The sequence below is a fragment of the Triplophysa dalaica genome, chromosome 13, assembly GCF_015846415.1.
Source record: "Triplophysa dalaica isolate WHDGS20190420 chromosome 13, ASM1584641v1, whole genome shotgun sequence".
NCBI lineage: Eukaryota > Metazoa > Chordata > Actinopteri > Cypriniformes > Nemacheilidae > Triplophysa > Triplophysa dalaica.
In genome coordinates, this window is record NC_079554.1 from 10,223,150 (window position 1) to 10,240,111 (window position 16,962).

Sequence of the window (16,962 nt, forward strand, 5' to 3'; positions counted from 1 at the left end):
TTGGCTTTCTGTTACCACGAAGATGGCTTCCTCAGCACAATACCGCAATCTCATTACGGATTCTTCCTTGCACATCTTGGAGATGTTGACTAAGGTTGCCTGAAGCCTGAGCAGGGTGAGGCTATATCAGCCTATGACAAAGAAAAAAACAGTTACGCCAAACTATTGAGATAGAAAAACTTTGTGGACCAAAAAATGCTGTGTATAGAATGATCTTACTTGGCATCAATGACAAACGTGACCTAGTTCTCTGTGTATATTTATATGTGTGTGTTGGGGGGTATAGAGTGCAAAGCCCTCCCGTTTGACAAAATCTGCATAATGAGTCAACCCAGCCTGCTTTTCTGTCCGAGCTGAATAAAACTACTGTTTATTTCCAACTGTTTCATCTACAAGAGGACAATACCCCTAGTCACTTCTTCCTATGCTTGTTCGCTGTGACATGCCATGGATTGCTTTTCTGTACTGATCTAAAACCAGTTTTGTTGGTATTAAAGATTAAAGTTTAATTACAAATTAAGAAAGATGGTTCTGCTTCAGTATGTAAAAGCAAAATGTTTTTAAAGACTTTTGAATGTTGTGACTAACACTATAGACCGGAGAAGCTTTGAATTCTTGAAACACTTGGATCATTCAGTGTAATTTTTCCATTTCCAATTTAATTCACTCGTGTTTGCCCCCTTCCAACACTGAAGACGCTACTCAACAACTTGAAAACAAATACTAAAGCAATAAGCCCCAAGAAGCAATGGGTTACAGTGCAAGGTTTCATAAAATGAAGTGATATTTAGGCAGCAGTTATAAATCAGGGTATTCTATAACGGCTAACACAATGTCTACAGTGGACGTGACGCGCCACATCCAGTATTGACGAAATTGTAAATTATAATGAGTTCTAATGCATTTCTAATGTCGCTTTGTGCCAGTGGTGTCCTGTGTAGACATAGTTTTAGAATTTGACTCAACCAATCAAAATCAAGGACCAGAACTGACGGTTTTATAAATCAATGCTATGAACCATGCTTGTACTCTATCAAACTCAATGCTCCCCCTGTGGTGAAACTCGGATATTGCACCCTTTTGCATCACTACAGATGACAGATGATGTCATTCTCACATTCACCTCTCTTTCCTTGTATGTTTACATTTGCTTACAGATTATTTTTATTTCGATGTATGTAAGGCAATCATTCGATCTATTTCTTTATAAACCATAAATTGTTTTGTTTATTGTTTTTTCCTAATGCACAAGTGCGTTTGCTTCCATAACGTGCACCTTAACGTTAAGTGTGCATTATCAATAATCACTTTTTAATTGAATCGCTTCAATTATATTCATATTTTCACAAAAATACATAGGCGGTATGATATATGAGCTGGATGTTTCACATTCCATGGCGGATGGAGTTAAGACCCCCTTGAGAGAGAACTGGCAACACAGCTGAGGACCAATGGGGCGGGACTACTTCTGGTTGTCTTAGCAACCAACCAAAGGCTGCCTTTTTATAGCCATTCATATTTCATATTCATCATAAATGTGCCATTCTGTGATTTTGTTGTTGTTGCACAAATGGGCTCCAAGAATTTAAGAGGTGGCCTTCCAATGAGAGGAAAGGCTCTATAGATGACATCACATCTCACATCATGTTTGTATATTTATATCATATATTGTAACTTATATAGTGTTGGCTTGAATATTGTATCACAATAGCCACACGGCTGTGAGGTGTGAAAGGCAGCAGACATGCAAAATCCATACACAGCTAATAGTTTGGAGAAGAATGATGCTTTTTGGGTCCTATTTTCGATCTAAGGTCATTTTTGGGTCCTATTTTTTAAATACACACGCTCTACATTTTTCATCAGGTCTTAACACAGCAATCCATTTTTATCTTCCTTCTCATTCCCAAGTTGGCTGTGTGTGTGTGAGAGAGAGCTTAATGGATAAGCCTGCAGTCTTTGCCTTGCTCTCTCCGTTTCTCTGGCTGAGACGAATAGACGTGGGCTGCATACTAACAGACTCCCGCCTGACAAATCAGAGTCAAGGTTGAGACCGCTTGATGTGCGCATACAGAAATATAAGGACCTCTTAGAGCCAGAGGGTGGTTTTGAAGATGGTGGCAGAATGTGGGCGGTTGTGCATGTATTCTGAAAGCCTGTCTGTGTAGTGCTTAGACCGGGGCTGTTACGTAACAAGGTTTTCATCAGCACAGCGGTAAACAGCTGAGGGGAAGAAGCAGAATGTGTGTGTTGCAGGAGTAGTGGGGGGTTGAGCTGAGATTGTAATGGATGGATAGATAGAGATGGTGCTTCTCTTGGTGAGGGTGGGGGGTGGTCAAACTGGGACACATAACCCATGTGATCGTTGCCATGGCGACGGGACAAGTTAAATGGGAGCGATGTTGCCCGCAGCATTTGGGTGCGTACAGTATATCATTTTTCTTGTATGTGTGCCAACACCTAAGTTGATAAAGTGACCAGTTAGACCCTCACTAATAAGTGTACTTGAATTGTTAGTGTGAGTTAAGTAGCTTCACAGGATTAAAGTCCTACTCAAACACGTAGGGATTAATTCAACACCAGGAATTTTTGCCTGCTTGTATTTTCATGTGGATAGGTTCTTTTTTGGACCTTAAACCTGTGTATATTTCACGGACATCTTAGTCAAACTCACAGAATAAAACAAACTAATGTGCACAGTGATGTGACATCTTACATGCCTCTCATCACTTTTGTGATGGGACAGATTGTGAATTAAATCTGTTAGGAGGGTCCAAATACAAAGTGTGACAAGCACATCCAGAGTTCTGTTGGATGTCGACACCCTCTGCTGGTGAGAATTGTGTTTAAAGCATCACCATCAGTAAAATAGAGAAGTTTTATCATATGTGTGCCATTTTCACTTTATTCTTCTGTACAAAACTGAAACTAACCCTTTATGCCACACATTGGGGTTCCAGCACATCAGTACACTCAAACCACACTATGTATCCAAAAAAAGTCTTGTACAAAAGTATAAACAAAGAGAAGATGGTATTTAGAGATTTTTCAATTTATGTATTGACAATAAAAAAATATGTTTCATGTTTTATAAATTTGCAAAAGAATACAGCACTCTTCAAAACAGCAGTGAGGTGGCAATAGTGTTCTTTTTTTCTGATATACGAACAGTAACAACAAAGCAAATGAAAATGGTTTATTCTGTGTATAAAGAGCATAATAAAAACTTTAAAAAATTGTGAATATAAAATGATTGATAATATTTTACAAAATCCTCTGCACTTAACGCAAGTTATAACAACTTATGTTTATAATGCTAAAAAAATCTAGCGATTCTTTACAAAGTCTTGTCGAACAAAACCATTAAATCTCCATTAACAAACATGTCCATTAGCAACAGTTGACGCCCATATTTCTGGTAAACGTTGTCTCATCATCAGCTCCATTTAGTTCCGCCAATGATTCATTACTAACAGCTCTGTTGTTGTAGTGTCAAGCCATCATCAGGAATCCCTCGGACTCCTTCTTCCCAAACCCCACACAGGCAGTCTGCTCGAGGGAGGTGTGGCGCAAACACTACCTCTAGTTTTCGAACAGCACTGCTTCGTTCCTCTGACTCAACGCAGCCCTCCAGTCTCCTGAGCATGAGTCTCACCATAACCTGGTTGGCCCATGCAATGCCCAATGCTGGTAGCACCTTACTCTCCACCAGCCTGTGTATGATAACAGACATTTAAAGACATATTTGTGTTCTTCATAACATAAAATATCAATGGCAATATCTGTTTGGTTGTGTGTTTATACAGTTCAGCTTATAGAATCATAGATGGCCTTGCATATACTGTAGCACAGGAAACTAAAATAGATTGTCTAATCTCCTTTATTTATTACATTTCAGCATTTTTATTTTGAATAAAAACAAATAAATTACTTTTATAAACAAAATCCAATAAAACAAATGTAATGTTAAATAGAAATAACTTCATATACTATATACTTACACTACTGTTCAAAAGATTAGGCTTGACACTGGGTTTTATTATCTTAAAACATTTTGATCGGAAGACATGTGTCTAATTAGAGTCGTGTTGGAAAAATCCATGGTGCCCACATATTAATTTTATTAGAATTTCTTTAGATTTTTTTATTTGTGTTTTTGAAATTGATGATATGGACCAAATAATGAGAAAGGGGCCAATAAAAGCCCAAAATTGATGGGAACTCCTTGCATATGGTTTAAACGCATTTGTCCGGTGTTGTTTTATGGTTGTATATATCTGTTAGTTGTGTCCAAAACTAAAAGAAGCACACTGACCCATAATCACACCTTCCAGGATTTGGGCCATCCACAACATCTGTGACCTGTCACAGAGAAACAGCGTTCAGAATACCTTAAGCTACACATTTCCTAGTTTGTTTTCTAAATACAAATGATAAAAATCTATTATGTTAGCTCAAGCCATATAATAAAGAGATACTGTCGGAGTTTAATATGTCGCATCCATCTGACCTGGTTGACACACAGTACAGGTGCGCCATAGCAATGACTCAAGCGGTGGAGGGCATTCGAAAAAGTCAGCAGGTGGCGAGACCGCTTTATAGCCTCATCTGCTTGAAACTCACTACGGAAGAGAGCAGCCACTGAGTCCACCACAACAAGCCTGACCAGACCTCTCTTCAGCAGCACAGGCACTCGCTGAGACACACATGCCTGCAGAGACTCCTGTAAATGTAGATATTAACCAACATTACATCCTTTATGGCGTTTTAAGTTTTAATAAGAGGAATGGTCACAGGTCTCACCAAGTCTGCTGTGTGCTCAATGTAGATGTTGTCACTAAAGCGTATGCTGTTGATCAGAGATGATGGCAGATCCGGTCTAAGCCGAGGCTGCTGGGTAATCAGTTGCCGTAGTCGTTTGATAGGAAAGGAATCCTCAGTGCAAATATAGACCGCTCCTGTCAACATGCCATATAAAATAGTTATATTACAGAATAATATGCTGACAACTGTAATTTAACTCATGAAGTTTTCCTAACAATATGAAACATTACAAATGTTCACATTACCTGAACTCAGCCCTCCGTTTTCTCGTGGATACTGGACAGACAAGCAAAGCTGCAAACCAAACTGAGTTTTCCCAGCAGCACTTTCGCCTGCCAGCTCTGTTATTCCTCGCAAGGGCAGACCACCACGCATCAGTCTGTCCAGAACGGGACAGGCTAAAGAAAGCCTGTATCCGGCCTCTAAAGCAGGACATTCCCCCTTGATCAACTGTAAAGCTGGGAAAGAAAATCATTATTATTATTGTGTTTAGTTTTTATATTTGTATTTTTTTAAGGAAGTTGTAAAAACGAAGCCCACCTGTAACAGGGGTGGAATTGCGGACAGCAGCTGCAACGGCACAGTGTAATCGCTGAACGTCAGACTTTGACAAATGCGTCAATCTCTGCAGATCTGGACCCGAAACACAGAGGATGTCCTTTGCGGATCTACAATTTGCTAAACAATAGGGCAAACTTAAACAAAAACATATCAAAGGGCGATTTTAACTCGAGCATGTATAAGGATTTCATGTCAACCTTTTTTAACACCAGCAATAATCCTTGGATTCAGGTCAAGATGTTCCCAATCCATCACCTCTCGCAGAGCTCCATTTAAAAAGCCCTAAACACTGTAACATTGTCTAATAAAGTTAAATATATTAACCCACAAAAACTATCTGCACACGTTTTGTACCATGCAGCATCTGCTTCCTGGTCAAATGTCATAAACGCTGTCAAAATCAAAGTCTTAATTCAGATCCATAGACAAATCTATTTGTGACTATTGATTAACGACAAAAAAATTATTAATTTACAGATAAAACGAATGATAAATATTTTTAACAAATGAATAGGAGAAAGAAAGCAATAGTGCAATAATCAACACATTCGCTTCCTTCATATCCTCGCGCTAAGACTGAGTTTCCGCGGCTGCCACAGTATATATCAATAGAGGGGGTGAATTTTTTAAACGTCTTACTAAATTGATTAAATATGATGATTATTATTATTATTATTATAAGAGACTGTTTATTATGACTATGTCTAATATAATCAAAAGCACAAATTGGCCTTACCTATTGTTAATAATGTCTAAAATTTGCAGTGTGGCATTTTGGACACCCCTATATTGAACGTTTTGAAACAACCCGTGATGTTGCGCCAATCGCGGCAAAGTCTTCTAGTTGTAGTCAAAACAATATAGTGTTGAATCGAATGATATATTTTACAATAACGTATCTTATACAATATGTTGCTCATCGAGGATTTTTGCTTGCAATTTTAAACATTAAAAAAACAATCAATTGGATTGGAGGATACTGCTGTAAAGTGTTTTATCTTAATTCAAGTCTTTAACGTTACTTCCTTTGACTGGTGAGTGGTTTGCCATTAAAGGTTATTCTAAATATCTTAAATTACATTTATAACGTTACGCGTCTGAGCATAAAATAATGAACAAGCTAAACAATACACACAGATGGGTTAAGAAGTGTAAGGTTTATTTGTAACTTATATCATGCAGGTTTATTCAAGCTAGCTTTTCATTTAGTAGCATCTGTGTAACGTTACATATCAAAACCATATGAACGCATTAGTCTAGCCAGGCTTTTTTGGATACTATAAGCATACATATAAATTCAACACGACTAGGAAATCGATTCAATTGTAATCTGGAGCTATAATAATATACAAAACGCCGATGAACAAGCTTGCAATATGGCTATAGCGAATTTAGCACTTCCGTGATACTGCGTAGCAGAGCGGTATTACATGCTGTGTGTGGGAAGCAAGCGACCCGTGTTCAAATCTCACATTAGACGTAGTTTGAGTTTACAACCAGGCAATTATTGTTAGAGTTTTGTGCAGTGTTTAAATAATAAATGCTCGTTTACAAATGTTGTCTGATTCTTGTCCAATAATGCAGTCTATGTTGTATGCTCATCAGGTCTGAATCCTCCTACCAGAATGAGTCGTCAGTGTAAAAACTGTGGTGGATCAGACATTGACACTGACCCAGCTCGAGGGAGTGCTGTCTGCACGGCCTGTGGCTCGGTTCTGGAGGATAACATCATTGTATCCGAAGTCCAGTTTGTGGAAAATAGCGGAGGGGTGTCTTCAGCTGTCGGACAGTTTGTGTCGGCAGATGGTAAGAGCTGTTCACTTAACTTGGTGGGACCTAGTTTTTTAGGTATACAGGTGATATTATAATCCTATACACAATTCAGAACAAACACATTGATAAGCTTTACAAATACATCTTTGAATAGACAGTATAGAAAAAGTGCAGATTACAAAACATTAAGCACACATATAACTGATTTTTCCCATAAAGATTACCATGGAACTCAGACAAGCTTTACATACTTTACTTTAGTTTTACTCATTTACACTCTCCTCTCAATATACAGATAATATGTAGTGCTATGTACTTGTAAACAATTGTGTTTACGAAGACCACATATCTGTACAGCGATTATATGCATTCATAGGGCTAAAATATATTGTGAGCATTCCAGAAAAATATATTTTATTAAGCCAGTCTAAAAAAGCAGTCAAAAAAAGAGAAGTAAAGTACACAATCTGTTAAACACAATTTTATTAACAGTAATATTTTTAAAGCTTCCATGGTCATCCTGTAGGGAAGGAACATATAGAACAGAATGAACTGTAAATACTTTCTTATTGTTCCGTTAGATAACTTGTTTAAATATGAAATAGGGGAATAAATACCTCTTAGGATTCCATCATGGACCATAACAGCTTGTGCCTCCACCTTCGAAGAAAGTCTGTCTCAGGTTTTAGATGATTTTAATACGACAGGTTATTTTTAAACCGAAGAAAGTCACGATCTTTGTTTTCTTCTTGCCTTTGTAAAATCTTAGATAATTTCTTTGCACTGTAGTCCGTGTCTTCATACATAAAGTTGTAGTTGTTATGCTTTCCTGCATGATGCACTTGAAGTCCATTTACAACTTCACTCTCTTTAAATGGCTCACTACTGATTTCATGGCTTTCAAATGGCTCATGATGGATGTTGAATGTGAACAAAATATCCAGGGAACGTTGAAAACTGCTGTTAGCAGTGTAACGGTCCATGTATTGTTTTAAGTCAAGTCGGTCACTCGCTTTATTGCTATTTAGATGGTAGTCTGCTTGATGACTGATAATTGAAGACTGTGGTATGGGCAACTAAGAAATCAGGAAAGACATCCGTGATGCTCTGTGCATTTATTGTAGTCTTGTATAAATCATTGCCCAGAATATCATCACTAAATTCTCCTGAGATCCACTCCATTTCTCAGGAGAAGATTATTGTTGGACATCAAAAAGAGATTAGTAGTTTTAAACAACCCTTCATAAAAGTATTTTTCGCAGTCTATGGACCAGATTTCTGGGGTTGTGAAACACGTGTGTGCCAATTTGAAATATGGTTCCCATGGTAACAGTGTTGCTCTCTTTCTGCCTTGATTTGCTGAGTAATAAGTAGCCTGGGGATCTCCTCTCTGCAAAAGTTGTGTGTTCTGCTTATCCGTTACATCACAGCTTCTGCTGGGCATGTCTGGCCACGGGTTAGGCTTAAACAGAGGCTTGATAAAGTTTTCTTGTGGTCCTTCCAATCAAAGAAAGATCCACTAATAAAAGAAATGAAAGATATCATTGGATATAGAAGACATCTGTATATCCTTAACTATACCTGTAGTGTGTGTAAATTTGGTGCCAAAGCCAGTTTCCTCAAAAAGCCTTGTTGTAAAAACGGATTTCAGTTTATAAAAGCATCTCACAGTGAGTCTGCAACATTTATAGAAAAAAGCAAAGATGTACATTTTTAACAGCTTTGTTTAATTTCAATGTCATGTATTTGAGAAACTGAAAGCCAGGCTAATTTGTCGCAATACCGAAAGGCATTGTTTACGGTTTACCAATGATAAAGACAAATAGCTGAATTTTGATTCTCGTGTAACGGCAGGTCCCTGGTCAGTTATGGCCACTCGTTCTGAAACAATCTCGTTTTCATATGTAATGTAGGCATCACCCACCTACACATCCATACGCAACTTAGCATTTTACATAGAAGAAACAATGAGACAGTTCACACAAAAAAAAATTCTGTCAGCATTTACTCACAATCTAGTGGTTTCAAAACTGTTTACAATCATTTGATCTGCTTCACACAAAGGAAGATATTTTAAAGAATGTGAAAAAAACGAAAGGTTCTGAGTCACCCTTGACTAGAAGTTGTTCTCACTATGGACGTCAATAGTGCCCCAGAACGTTTGTTGTTTCAAACATTATTCTAAATATACACAAGAGTCTAACAACTTATTGGAGAGTAAATTATGACAATTTTCATTTTTGTGTGAACTATTTCTTTAACAGAAGTCAGAGTGAACAACTGAAGCTTATTTTTTGTGTGATTTTTTTTTCTTACTAGTTAAAAAAAGGCTATCTTAAACTTGTCCAAGACATTGTTTTAATCAGAGACTATTTTTGAAGTAAGAAATCATGACATATATATTGCCTCATAAACGTATCCTGATGTGAAGAGCGGGGCCTCAAACCTCAAACAGTGGCTGTCGTTTTTCAGTATGTTGCCTCTCAGTCTGGGTAAGTCAGTCATGAGAGTTTGTTGTCCCACACAGACAGAAAAATTAAAACATTTAAAAAAAAAATAGAGAATATATAATACAGAACATTGGCTGCCAATTATACAGTTTCCATCTCATTCAATATTGTAGGCAGGATAAGCTTAAGAACATCTCATCACTCAGTCTACAGCTTGATCTTCAAAATGGACTTTGATGATGATGCCATGGGTCCTGTTAATGTAGGGTAGTTTTGTAATGCTGCTTAATGGCATCTTTCACTTCCAAATAGTTTTCATTGAGCTTGAATCCAATGAGCTTCACATCTGGAGCAAAATAACCCAGATAAACAGTGAACACTTCTTTGCGAGTCAATGTTTCTGTAAGCAAAAATGAACGTCAGAATAAATGATCAAAATGTTGGGATCTTAAATGTATCGAGTAACTGGATGTAAAAAAAAATTATACTTTCTATAGTGAAAGGCATCCGAGAAACGAGAAAAGTTGCGTCTCCAAAACCCGTTGCTGGCTATGACTGGTCTCTATTTCAGTACCATCCGCAAACATGTGGGAGAAAATATGTTGATTGAACAGGAAAACCATGTAACTTTCTTCATACGTGTTATTTTCCACAAAGCTCTGCAACAAGCGAAAAATTATCTAAATATGAGACATTAGTAGTTTAATACATACCCCTCTGTAGCCTCCTGGTGCCTCAAATGAACTGATGCATACAACACATTCCCATCTTCTACCAGTCTATAACCCATGGCACTCCAGGTGGCTTCATCCAAGAGCTGGGCCTCCACACCTAGCTCAATATTCTTGCTTATAAACCCAGAACGGTCCTGCACCAGCGGGTTTATGAGTTTAGGGGTTCTCCAGTGTAAGCTCTCTCCCCAGTAAGCAGTGCTAGGGCCTGGTAAATGGATGGTAAAGAAAAACAGCAGGTCAGCCAATGGAAATACTGTATGTCTGTGAAATGCACATGCGGGTATTTTTTAAGAAATTTCACTGTTAATAGATTTTCAAGATTACAAGAGTGAGATCACATTAAAGGAATTGTTTGCACAAAAATTTTATTCTTCCATCACTTACTCTGTATGACTTTCTTTCTACTTAAGAACACAGAAGATTTTATTTTGAAGAATGTTGATGATAACCAAACAACATTGAACCCCCATTGACTTCCATTGTATGGACACAAAACCACTGAGACCTAGTCAAAATATCTTTTGTGTTTGTGTCTTAAATTGTGTAAAAAAAAAAAATGTATGTATACAAATAATATAAAATCAGCCAAACCATACGCAAGCAATCCTGTAATATCAGCCATATTTAAATGTGTTACCTATTGTACAAGCAGCAGATGTGTCGAGCATCACTAGAGCCCATTTCTGCCGGAAAATCACTGCCATCCAAATGACCTTCACATCAATGCCTTCATTCAAACTAAATATCTAACTAAAATATAACTGGTTAATAGAATAGTTCAACCCAAAATGAACATTCGTCATCATTTACTCTCCCTCTTGATATTTTAAACCTGCATGGCGTTCTTGTTTCTGCAGAACACAAAAGAAGATAGAAAACATTTTACAAGAAAGAAAAGCCAGATCACAGATATTTCAGTTTATGAATTCATAAATGCAGTATTTATAGTATTTCTAAGCAACAACGAGAAATGTCTTACCTGGGTTTATTGAGGCAGGAGAAATAGGAAGCCCTCAGAGTAACACGACCATCAAAGTTGTTTAATACATAGATAATGATACGCACAGTGTTTTGAACTCAAGAAACATGAACTGATATGAGAATTTGAACAAATGTTATGGTTTATGGGACAGGATCACGTCAAGCCATACTGACATACCTATAGTCTCAAATCTTGGAACATGGCCAGCACAGCCGACATAAACAGACACCCAAAAATAACGGTCACGACACACTGTCTCAATGGTATCTAAACACATGACAGGCTTTTGTTTAACGGAGACAATTTACAAAATCAAGCTTTTTGCCTGAACGTTGGTGCGTTCAGTACTACCATCACACCTTTTTGATCAGTTGCAACATCATTTCCATCCCCCCCACACATTTGAAAGCAGATGAACATAAGCCTGTGGAATATAGTACGAGTTCTCAACTCTGCGATCACATGTTTTGTATTTTCCATGTATAACTTGATTTAAATTTACCTAGTTAACTTTTCTAAAATAAAAGCTATATGGTCAAAACTACCTGATAGAACGAAATATTATTGAGAAAAATTCTGCGGAGAAGCAAAGCCAAATACATTTGTGCTTTATTTGTATCTTTGTTAGTCCAGTTATTAGTGTCAGGTGTGTCAATCAGTGTCTTTTGGTTGCTACAGGAACAGATGTGTGGAGAATGCAATAGGCCTTTGTGTCCGGTAGGGGTCACTGTAGTAGCAATGCAATGTTTGAAGTTGCCATTTGCGCAGACTGCCACTGGGGGGCGCTTGATTCTGTTACTTGAAACTGCCATTGAAAACATTAAAGTATTTTATTTGTTTATTGCTTGTCAAGCTTAATTATAATGTGTTTGCAGAGCACTATGAGTAAAAGTGCCACAGAGGCTAATGAACTGTATACCAAATAGTAATTTTAACTATGTTTCTATTTACAACATGTTGTGTGTTTCAACATTCTATTTACAACAATTTGCCTCTTTTGTGTGATTTTTAGGTACTTCTAAAGCTCCTGTCCTGAGCACTGGGTTTCACACAAGTTTGGGGAAAGAATCACGGGCTCAAACACTCCAGAATGGTAGGGACATCTTGCATTATTCAGAATTGATGCTGTAGATCAATTTTGATACAGTTAATTACATAACATTTATTATTATAACATTTATGTATAACAAATTTGAAATGTGTTCATGACTTCTGAACCAGTTGTCCCAAGCTCCAATTACAATTAACTGTAATTATACTGTACTTCACAGAATAATTCACTAAATAAATAAATAGGCTTGTCAAACGATTAATCGTAATAAATCGCATCCAGCATAAAAGTTTGTTTACATAATTTATGTCTGTGTACTGTGCACAGTAATTTTGCATGTATAAATACATATTAAGAATAATGTAAAATGTAAAAATGTATTTATGTTTATTTATAATTTCAATTATGGTAAATATAAATAAACACATATCATTTTTTCCTATATATATATTATATATATATATGTATGTTTTTGGTTTTATAAATACAAAATTAATATGCACAGTACACACACATATATTATGTAAACACAAACTTTTATTCTGAATACGATTAAATAAAGGAAAATCTATCAACATTTGCTTTTTGTTAAGGAAATTACTCCTTATCCTGATGTCTTTGTTTGTGAAGTGAAGAACAGAATGAAATAATACAATGTACAAAGAGTCATGGCCATAGGCTGTATAAACAAGATTCAGCGCTGAAGAATGAAAATATCTTATATCTTATTATCAGAATCGTAAATCATTTACTCACCCTCTTGTTGTTTAAAAAATGTATGACTTTCTGTCTTCTGCTGAACACAAAATACAATATTTTGAAGAACATTGTTAACCAAACAACATTGGCCCCATCGACTAACATTGTATGGACACAAAACAACTGATGCATTTCTCAAAATATCTCCTTTTGTGTTTCTCTGAAAAAATATAAATTTTGAGCCATTAGGTTAAATACATGAAGAGTTTTCATTTTGAAGCAAATTATTCCTTTAAGAGTACAATTTTTTTTGCAATGGTCTACTGTAAATTTGCTTCACAAACAGTGTTGCTGCAGTGTTTGCAGCAGTTATGCAATGAATCTGTCATGCAGAAGGTCACTGAAGTCCATGCTGCTAATCCAACGCTATGTGTAGTGTGAAAATGCTTTGGGATTAAACAGGCCTGGAGAACGTAAAGGAGAGAGAGGCTAGGGTAAGCACACAGTGAGTCCAGAATAGAGGGATTACCCTCTTAAAAGCTTTCAGAGTTATTTTTGGTCTTGCCTGAACAACACAGCACTTGACATTGCTGCTTCATAAGCACCACATCTGAGGGGGCAGAAGGTCTGATATCCACTTTATTATCTGTGGTGCTGTGATTATCATGAAGGGATAGGGCACCCAAAAATTCAAAATCTGTCATTATTTACTCAACATTTTGTCTTTTGAAACTCAAATGTCCTATATTTGTATTATTCATTAAAATGACTTAGGTTTTAATCCCTCACACAAAACTTTCACATGACTCGATTATTAGTTTGCAAGTCAAACTTTCGTGATCTTGACGGTCCAGTCCAAATTGGCTTTCATTGTATAGAAGAGAGCTTTTTATACTCCATGAATGAAATAAATACAGTTTTGAATCAACAATAGTGCAAGAAAACAGAATTTTTTGATTACCTGTGGAATAAACTTTACACAGTAGATCACTTCTGGCAGATGATCTGTGCATCTGCTATTCTCTTTAACATAACTACACAAATCTGGAGAACAGATCGATGAAAGCACTTATTATATTTAAACACTTCTGCATGCGCAGTTTCATGCATGATTGATGATTGGAACATGTCAAACTCATTAACTCTATGACATACTGTATGTCTGTTGCCATTTGTTTATAATATGGGGAGACTCGTGCTGTCTGGGTGGACAAGGTCTATTGCTAAATGATGTGTTAAATAAACACTAAAATGTTCCAGATAGCCTACTGGACTGTGGTTTTAGATGTAGATTTTAATATGTTAAACACATCCAGGCCTGTCATGGGATTTCAGCGCAGACTGATTTATTCTGTGTCCAATGAATTACAACTTGGCCTGTTTTAAGAGCTAAAGGGACCAAGCCCACAAGCGACAGTTACAGAAAAGCAAAGGAAAGATTGCAGATGGCCTCGCACGGGGCATAAAACAGCTGTTTTTCCACCCAGTTTTATTTCCAGGCCCATGAAAACTCGCCTGGCTTTGCACAGTTCTCATGACATCACTGCTACTGGAAAACCAAACACCTGCTTGTGAAGTCATGACTCGCTGTGTGTGTGAGTGCATGTGTCGATCTGATACATGTGTGTGTCCCATCTCTAGGGAAACGACAGATACACAATCTTGGCTGCCAGCTGCAGCTAAACCAACACTGCTTGGACACGGCCTTTAATTTCTTCAAGATGGTGGTGAGCAAGCACCTGACACGAGGCCGCAAAATGACACACGTCATTGCCGCCTGTCTCTACCTGGTCTGCAGGACAGAGGGAACGCCACGTATCCTTTCCACTATGATCCCTGGGGTGTGAAACCTGGGCGAGACTCTTTGTAAAATGTAATCCACATACAAATTATAGAAAGGTGTGCATGTCCAGCCTACAGTAACAACAAGTTAACTACAGTTATGGGCGATACAGGTGCAGGAATTAGCGCAACAAAAGAGACAATGACTGAAAAATATTCATGTTATTATTTCCAAATATCAATTCAGAGGTTTGTAATATTTTCACTTCTCAGGAGTCAGGGCAAAAGACAGAAAGACATTTAAAATTTGCCCTATGAAGACCTAAAGAGTTTAGAAACAATAGTATCACTTATTTCCAACCTTGCAATCTAGACTTAATATTATACTTAACACATTTACATTGTTTTCTAACATAATTATTATTTTAATCAGTCGAATGTGATACGCATCTACATTTAAAATATTAAAATGTTGCTTATGATATGTTCTTCTCCTAAAAACATTATTTTTAATCTAAAGTAACTGCTCGATAGACCAATCTCCAGCAAATGTACCCTTTTGACTGTAAGATTATGCTGGTCAACCAGCTTCACCATCACCATTCTGACCTAGGTCAACATAGAAATTCACACTGGTTTTAGAGTATCTCATTATCCATGCTTGCACTCATTATCCATGTTTCCTTAGGAAAAGACAGATTGGATGTGAAGGATGTGAAAAACTGGTCAGGATGTGTAAACAAGTGTGTTACAATATTGTGTCACAGAGGAAGAGGAAAAGTTTTACTGCACCTTAAGGATTTTCCAAGGACGTTTCCCAAAGTCAATCATGTAAAGCACTTTAGGACAGTGGTACTCTAACTGGGGGCCCCAAGATGGAACCAGGGGGATCCGTGAATATAGAAATTTATCATAAATCCTATGCAATCAAACATCAGAAAAATAAGCCCACCAACCCAAACACTGATGTTTCAGCATTGTATTACAGAATATGTTATTGGTTTCAAATATGTTATTGGTTTCATCCAAATTTATGAGTTTAAGATAATAAGTCTTTATTTGGGGTGGGGGCGCAAAGTGATGCGCCCTACACAAAGGGGGCATACAACAAAAAAGTTTGAGAACCACTGCTTTAGGAAGTCACATTTTGAGTCATTGAATGAACTGGCAATCATTTAAATTCTTTGAATTAGAGGTATAGGTTGTTATTAATATGTCATAGGTCAAAGACAATTACAATAAAACATGGTTGACGCAGTCTGAAATGTACTGTAAACATACTATTCCCATTCATACTATATAAAACGTCCTGTTTTAACGGTTGGTTGGTTGATTGGTAGGTACTTATTCAAATTTAATACGTATTGTTAAAATATCAAATTCCAGACTCTACTATTTTATAATGTTAAATAGTGTGATTGCTGTGTTTATACTAAGAAATTCAAAGCAAGTTACTGTTCCCAGTGAATGCACATTTTCAACGCAACTATGGAGCTCTAAAAATAAAGTATAATTCTGATACAGTAGATAAATGGATAGTGCATCAGAAGATTATTTTTTTATTTAACTACCCTTGTGTCATTCTAAACCTGCATGACTTTCTTTCTTTGGCAGAACATAAAGGAAGATATTTTTAAGATTGTTGATACAACATTTGCCACAATTGATTGCCATAGTATGGGCACAAAAATACTTAACGTTTTTTTAAAGTTTGACTTGACAATAAAAGGGATTCTCAGAAACAATCTTAGAGAAATTTCTTAATATATCTTATATTATGTACTACATAAGGAGTTATGTACATAAGGAGATCAACATCAGGGTGATTTTTTGGCCAGGGGGTAAACTATCCCTTTAATAATAGAAATTATCGTTCAGAGTTGTTTTTTCCCAACCTGTCATAATTCTGTTCTCATATTATATGTGGATAGTTTGTTGACTCACCACACCTGTGTTACAACAAGGCAAGCCAAGATTGTGTTACATCACCGCTTTCTCTCTCTCCTCCTCCCAGACAGACAGACTCTTACTCACTCACGCACACCGGCAAACACCATCCTATCTGCCCTCAGCCACACCCAGATCTCTCCTCTGCTTTTGTGTAGT

General features: G+C 37.0%; 2 protein-coding genes across 3 annotated transcripts in view; one reads left to right on the plus strand and one right to left on the minus strand.

Annotated features, from left to right (window-relative positions):
• Positions 1 to 3,181: 3,181 nt before the first annotated feature.
• On the minus strand, positions 3,182 to 5,932 carry xrcc3 (X-ray repair complementing defective repair in Chinese hamster cells 3). Its single transcript, XM_056764638.1, has 7 exons — positions 5,583 to 5,932; positions 5,365 to 5,502; positions 5,070 to 5,282; positions 4,804 to 4,958; positions 4,511 to 4,723; positions 4,316 to 4,362; positions 3,182 to 3,713 (listed from the first exon to the last, which is right to left on the minus strand). The coding sequence occupies exons 1-7, from the start codon at positions 5,635 to 5,637 to the stop codon at positions 3,470 to 3,472; spliced, it is 1,065 nt and encodes a 354-aa protein (XP_056620616.1). The 5' UTR covers positions 5,638 to 5,932; the 3' UTR covers positions 3,182 to 3,469.
• Positions 5,933 to 6,224: 292 nt separating this feature from the next.
• brf1b (BRF1 RNA polymerase III transcription initiation factor subunit b) overlaps positions 6,225 to 16,962 on the plus strand; it is a 60,197-nt gene continuing 49,459 nt past the window's right edge. The window contains exons 1-4 of one of the 2 annotated variants that reach the window (XM_056763971.1): positions 6,225 to 6,419; positions 6,991 to 7,191; positions 12,337 to 12,417; positions 14,716 to 14,889. In XM_056763971.1, the coding sequence (XP_056619949.1) occupies positions 7,011 to 7,191; positions 12,337 to 12,417; positions 14,716 to 14,889 (436 nt within the window). In that variant the 5' untranslated portion in view covers positions 6,225 to 6,419; positions 6,991 to 7,010. Of the gene's footprint in view, positions 6,420 to 6,990; positions 7,192 to 12,336; positions 12,418 to 14,715; positions 14,890 to 16,962 lie in introns of those variants that run through there. The other variant, XM_056763972.1, reaches the window with a different exon arrangement.